The sequence below is a fragment of the Nansenia antarctica genome (assembly GCF_963989245.1).
Source record: "Nansenia antarctica genome assembly, chromosome: 7".
Lineage (NCBI taxonomy): Eukaryota > Metazoa > Chordata > Actinopteri > Argentiniformes > Microstomatidae > Nansenia > Nansenia antarctica.
The window spans coordinates 36,320,208-36,327,456 of record NC_137677.1 but is presented as its reverse complement, the minus strand read 5'-3'; the positions used below and the strand labels follow the sequence as shown (position 1 = coordinate 36,327,456).

General features: G+C 44.1%; 1 protein-coding gene across 1 annotated transcript in view; it reads right to left on the bottom strand.

The window, feature by feature from the left end:
* The window catches only part of LOC308162561 (E3 ubiquitin-protein ligase MARCHF4-like), a gene marked incomplete at its 3' end in the record, with an annotated part of 25,036 nt that extends 20,148 nt beyond the window's left edge, over positions 1–4,888 (bottom strand). The window contains exon 1 of the mRNA XM_080536707.1: positions 4,454–4,888. Coding sequence (XP_080392833.1) covers positions 4,454–4,879 — 426 coding nt within the window. The 5' untranslated portion in view covers positions 4,880–4,888. The remainder of the gene's footprint in view (positions 1–4,453) is intronic.
* Positions 4,889–7,249: the final 2,361 nt, after the last annotated feature.

Here is a 7,249-nt window from a genome sequence, read left to right as displayed (position 1 = left end):
GCACAGTGGGGGGGGGACGGGGGGACGGGGGGATGCTAATGCTAACTAGCGCCTGGGGCTTTCACAGGTTCCCACTGGCACACAAGCTGCACCAAGTGTCTTATCTGTGTTATCATACGGCACTCCAACTCCAGCCGCTATATCCCGGGCAGCAGAGAGAGAGAGAGAGAGAGAGAGAGAGAGAGAGAGAGAGAGAGAGAGAGAGAGAGAGAGAGAGAGAGAGAGAGAGAGAGCAGTGCGTCCTAACATGTGGCTCCAGAGAGAACGTGATAGCGCCTCCACCCGCAGGGTAGCAGGCGCAGCGGGGATGCACAGGGATGTACAGCCATAAGAACATCATCTGCAGGTTAACAGCCCCAAACATGGAGGGGGAATTCAGTGGCTTTGATGGAGCATTAGCATTTCTTCAAGGGCACGAGATATTACTTCCACTCTTGTGTGTGATGAGAGAGAGACGTGGAGGAAGCATTCCTCGCTGTGCCGTTAGAGTATGAATGATGAGGTCCGGGAGGGGGCTGTCTGTACTGCCTCTCCTGAATAAAACAAAGCACCACGCCAGCAGTCCATGTAAATGAATTTAAGTGTTGCCTTGAATTAAGTTAAGGAAGAAAAAAAGGAAAAAGAAAAGAGAAAGCTTCGAGGTAACTGTATGGACGCTCAGTGAGGTGTCTCTTCGTGGTGCTGAGAGCCTTGTTTGATTAATTCCCGCCTAAAAAGCCAGACCCTTCTAACGTTAAAATTATGATGATCGGATGCAAAAGCAGAATGCCATTTGATACCACCTTGACGTTTTTTTCGAGGGGGATATGTTCAGGTCATCACTAGACATCAACACGTGACAAAGTAATCTATAATCAAATTAAGAATCAAATTAAAGCAGAATTTGAGTCGTATGAGGGCCAATCTGGCTTAAAAGCTATATAATAGACTGACTTATATAGCGCCTTTATCCAAAGCGCTTTACAACAGCCTCTCATTCACCCATTCACACACACATTCACACACCAATGGCGGCAAGCTACCATGCAAGGCGCCGGCCCGCTCACTGGGAGCAATTTGGGGTTCAGTGTCTTGCCCAAGGACACTTTGACATGTGGCCAGCCGGGGCTCGAACCGCCGATCTGCCGACCTTGCGATCATTAGACGGCGGCTCGACCTCCTGCGCCACAGCTGCCCACAAGCCGCCTACTATATGTTGTTGTAGCCTTGGGGTTTCACAGTGCCACTTAGTAATCTCCTATTGGCTCTCATTGTTTATTCAGCGTCTGGTGTCTTCTTATTCAGCAGACAAGTGGCAATGAGACCTCAAGAGCACTGGGTGTAGACCTCCTAATAGACAGAAAGACAATCTCAATACTCAATTCCTTTCTGAGGGTTTTTGTCAAAGTTGTGGGTTAAGTGATGAATATAATGACTCTTAACCGTGTGAGTCAGTCCGGATACAAGTCACTGCAGCATCGGCTGATATCCTCCTAGCAACAGTACCAACAAGGACCAATAACTAACAACCCTATCAACACAGGGTTTATTAGAACACATCAAAATGACTGAGATTTCTTTTTTTTTAATGAAATGAAACAAGACTACATTATTATTAGCACTCTGAGATTCTTTTGAATGAAAAGTGCAATACAAATAAAATGCATTATTATTATTATTATTGGATCTTTTTTTAAGAGTTGTATAATGTTTTGATGAGTTGCCTGCGTTTAATGTTCAGCTGGAAGACACAAACTGGAGTGCTGCTGCTGCTGCTGCTGCTGGAGGAAGCTGTGTCTGTGTCCCTGCCTCCCCCCTCCTCGCTACAAGCATTAACTCACACGTCTCTGCCCCGCGGTGGGAGCTGCTAAGAGGCTGAGGTTGTCGAATCAGACACCGCGGCTCCCGGTTAATGTGACAACCTGGAGGGTTTAAGAGAACAAGAAGAAGACGGAACTCTCTGTTGTCCTACATCAAAGTCGCACAGTCTACACACGTCCTTCCCTTCCTTTACAGCGCTAGGCTCTCCTCCTACGCTGACTGATACCTGAGTAGATCTATACCTGGACTTCCTCCAGCTGTCTGGGAGGTGGGGAGTGATGCTGACAGAACCGATGTTGTGTTATGTAATGAAAAGATGGCAGGAAATTACATCACTTTTCTGCACTGTCTGTGAGGAGGCAGAGTGTTGTATGAGGCCATGGTTAATGGTGTAAAACCCAGGAGGCCATTTGTAATTTGTATGCATTGATTCGCCGCCTCTTTGTGTAGAAATGATGAATTCGCCGTCGGACTGAAAGAGATGACTTGCGAGCAGACGTACTAAACAACAAAGAAAATAATGTCTATTAGACATGGAATCAATCGTTGTAATGTGGTCATTTTTGCACCCCCCCCCCCTCCTGAGACAACACAGACACACTGCACACTACTATGACCAGCATAAACTAATAAAGATAGAACAACATAAAGGAATAAAGATAAAAACTTAAAACATTACCATTTTTATAATACATAATTTACATTGTATTAATAAATAAAAGTCAGATAAGAGAGAGGATGTGACTTTCTAGACATCCAACTCTTTTCAGTGTGAGACATTTACTGACCTCATTCTTTTCTTTACATTTTCATTGTGTTTTCATTGTGTTTCTCCCCTGATGACTGTAGCATGATTATTTATCAATATCACGTCTCAAAGACTCTAGAGAAGATCAGAGAAAGAGCCCCATGACTAATGCGTACGTGTGTGTGTTTGTGTGTGTGTGTGTGTGTGTGTGTGTGTGTGTGCGTGTGTGTGTGCGTGTGTGTGTGTGGGGGGATGGGGAGGGGGGGTTCCAATTTGCAAAATATCTACCATTCCCATGAATTTCTAGAGTTTCGGGGGGCAGGGTGGAGCTAGCAGAGAGAAAGACATTATTTGATTTCTCGGCCATGTAATTGCTTCTATGTGGACGGTGTTAACAATCAGTGTACTGCTACCATTTATTTTCGGTCGCTGTTCAACCACCTTGTTAATCAACCCGAGAGACAGGGCCTTCTATCGGCTGCCCTCCAGTGAATGGATCTGTTCATGCCCCAGTGCACCCTGGGTGCTATACTCAAAGGAAGTCCAAAGCCCATTGGTCCAAGACATAAAAGAGGTAGTATAGACAAACATCCAGAAGAAAAGCATCTGCCATCCATCAATGTCTGTGGACAGTTTGTACGCTGTGTATTGGCACTGTATACAGTGTATTTAATGTCATGTTTTATTTGGCATGCAATTAACTTCATCGTCAATCAATTGTTGGAACAGTTAGGGGTTAAGTGCCTTGCTCAAGGGCACATGCAGCTCCCTCCTGAGGCGACTGTGGCACAGGAGGTAGAGCCGGCGTCTAATGATCGCAAGGTCGGCAGATCTGGGAGAGAATTGGAATTGGAATTGGAAACGACTTTGGAGACGGCTTATGGTAGAGAAATGAACATTCAATTCACAGGCAACAGTTCTGGTGGACATTCCTGGAGTCAACATGCCAATTGCATGCTCCCTCAAAACTTGCAACATCTGTAGCATTGTGCTGTGTGATAAAACTGCACATTTTAGAGTGGCCTTTTATTGTGAGCAACCTAATCATGCTGTCTAATCAGCATCTGGATATGCCACACCTGTCAGGTGGATGGATTATCTTGGCAAAGGAGAAGTGCTCACTAAGGCAAGTTTATTTGTGTAGCACATTTCATACAATAGGGGCAATTCAAAGTGCTTTACATATAGCATTAAAAAAATACAGAAAAAGAAGCCTAGAATATATATATTTTTTTTTAAATGGCAAGAATCGATACATATATAGAAAATAAATAGATAAATATTTAACAACATAATAAGACAATGGATAAAAAGATATAGTTAAAAGTGTTATTACTGCAATTGTATTAAAGCGCTGCTCTTCCCGATATGGCGTGTGAGATTGCAGGTACTGCGTGATACGGCGTGTGAGATCGCAGTGTAAAATGACACGTTTGATAACACTAACTGTGATTTAAACACATTTATGAACACAATTTGAGAGAAATAGTATAGTGTATATATATACACACACACACATATATACATATATATACAAGACAATCACTAGGCGTCTTTCCCTCCAAAATCACATCAGCCTACGAATCCCAATAGTGTCAGCTAGATGTTCCTGATGGAAATTACCATAGTCATAATGTGTTCTAAAAAACTTTGGATATTCCGTTATATGTTCAACACTATATATCTATATCTATATCTATATCTATATCTATATCTATATCTATATATACATATATGTGTGTGTGTGTGTGTGTGTGTGTGTGTGTGTGTGTGTGTGTGTGTGTGTGTGTGTGTGTGTGTGTGTGTGTGTGCGTGCGTGTGTGTGTGTGTGTGTGTGTGTGTGTGTGTGTGTGTGTGTGTGTGTGTGCATGGTGTTAGGAAGCAGCGTCAGTATTCTTCACTCACCTGTTCTGGCCCTTGGAAACAGATCCTGCACAGTGGGGTCCTGAAGCCGCTCTCGCTGAAGCTGGTCAGGGAGAACCTCTCCTCCAGCTTGCCCTTCGAGCAGTCATCAGAGGAGCTGCTGCAATGCAAGGCTGCCGACACCTCTGCCCAGTCTGTCACCTGTCTGTCCTGTCTCTCTGGCCCGATAGCGCCCCCTGCCGGAGGGGCAGTCAGGTCCCCTAGCTGGTGGTGGGTCGCCCCCCTCACGAGCGTGTTGTTGTTGTCGGTGACGCTGACGTCAGAAAGGACCCCGCTCTCGTGGCTCTCGGGTGTCTGTCCGATCATGGGGAGGGCTGCAGGTGGGACTGCAGGTAGCGGTGTGGACGGTGGCCGGAGTAGGAGCCCCTTCAGGTCACTGAACAACACGCAACAGCGGCTCTTCAGCATCCGTCCGCCTCGGAGTCACTCACAGCAGAACACAACGACGACACCCGAGGCTGCATAAGCACCTCATGTTTAATTCGCACAATAAAAACGTCTCGTCTATCTGAACGGAAATGTAGCCTATGTATCCACCCTCTCAGACAAAGACATAAGATAATTTGTATACAAAAAGGGTTCTTATGGGGGGACGTTAGATATGAAGTTGTCCATATGAATTGTGTGTGATTATTCAAAACGGTCTCGTTCGCCTACCTTTCCCACGAGTTCCCGGTGATCACACATTCCATTCCAAATTCCATTGACGCAAACACGTGTCCGAAGCCATTCACTTGTTCCAGCGAAACAATGAAAGGAGACAGTCAATGAATAGTTGATGCTTGATACAAAAAGGCTTTTCAAATTCTCGTGTCCGTTATCTTCCGGCGGAAAGACCCCGACGGTGGGGGGCGCGCATCACCCCATCATGTCTTCACTGTCTCTGTAGTTAAATAGACATGTTGTGACGTTAGAATTATAAGGTTCTATCTCCATTTTTGTCAAAATTGAGTTTTTTACATAATCTGATCCATTATGTGTTTATTAATGCCTGTGTGGTGTTATTTTTAAAATGTTGACATTTTTGAGTTAGTAATTAATAAAATACAAAGGTTCCATCTCACAAAACATAATGGAATGTGAAAACTTTGACGCTCAATATCTCTGAACTGCCCTAAACGGAGATAGAACCTTATCATTCTAAACGGAGATAGAACCTTATCATTCTAAGCTCACGATGGGCTCATCCAGACATGTCTTCACTGTCTCTGTAGTTAAATAGACATGGGCTCATACAGACAATCACTAGGCGTCTTTCCCTCCAAAATCACATCAGCCTACGAATCCCAATAGTGTCAGCGAGATGTTCTTGATGGAAATGACCATAGTCATAATGTGTTCTAAAAAAAAAACGTTGGATATTCCGATATATGTGATATATGATATATGATCAACACTGATTTTCAAGACTTCTGTCGATGACCTCCCACCGATAAGCAATCTGTCAAATAATTTGATGTTCTGCGATCTCTGTTACAACAACAGACAACCAATCTCTTCGCACATATTTAAAAAACTAAAAACACAATTTCGTTTCACAGCAGTCGTGTCTGAGGGATGAGGCTAAAAACTCAAACAACAAAACCATGTTGTCGAGGCATGGTCTAAATCTATCGGTTTTTTTCCAATGGACCCTATTTGGCTTATTTTCCCTTTGAATCACCGAGTTTCCATATCCAAATATCAGAGACCCTGTGTGAGTCCATTCATTAATTTCCTCCGTGGTTGTTGGGCTGTCCTCGGGATGCCTTGCCTGTATTGGAGGTCTCTGGGCTGTCCTAGGGATGGAGGTTCGGAGGATTGGAGGTTCGGTCTCTGCAGCTTCAGCACCCCGGCGGGCGGACAGCTCCCCGGCACCACGTCACCACCGGCACGGAGTGATGCAGGCAGCGGCGTGAACTCATTGACTCAAACCCTCAATAGTTAAATTTATTTCCCCCCCAGCAACATAGAAAAATAGTATCTTTGCACAGAAAATATGGCAAACGATTGTACCCGCCAGCATAGGTATTTAGGTAGCGCAGCTCTCACTCGCAGAAATGAACCACTGCTGTCAGATGGAAGATGTGTGTGTGTGTGTGTGTGTGTGTGTGTGTGTGTGTGTGTGTGTATGTGTGCGTGCGTGTGTGTGTGTGCGTGCGTGTGTGTGTGTGTGCGTGTGTGTGTGTGTGCGTGAGTGTGTGTGTGTGTGTGTGTGTGTGTGTGTGAGTGTGTGTGTGTGTGTGTGTGTGTGTGTGTGTGTGTGTGTGCGTGTGTGTGTGTGTGTGTGTGTGTGTGTGTGTGTGAGTGTGTGTGTGTGTGTGTGTGTGTGAGTGTGTGTGTGTGTGTGTGTGTGTGTGTGCCTTAAGTGTGTTACACATTAGGTTCGCCCGGCCGGGTCACTGTGGTCAGCTTTGATATATTTCTATGAAAATCATTAATAATCTGAATCTATCTATATTCGTGATTGAGCCATCCAACCGTAACCCGCAGAATAACAACAGAAACGGTCTGATAACAAAGTTCGTTCATAATTACTCATAATATAGTATATAATAATAATAATGATAATAATAATAATATATATATAATAATAATATATATAATAATAATAGTAATAATAATATATATAATAATAATAATAATATATATAATCATAATAGTTAATAATGACGAACCTCGTGGCTTGTTGTTGTACCACGTCATTTCCTTCGCGGCAGAAGTTAACCGGAAACGCGCTCACAGTGTTTCCAGAAGGCTGAAAGACTTCGGACGTGTGGACATTGTGTTAAGTACTTA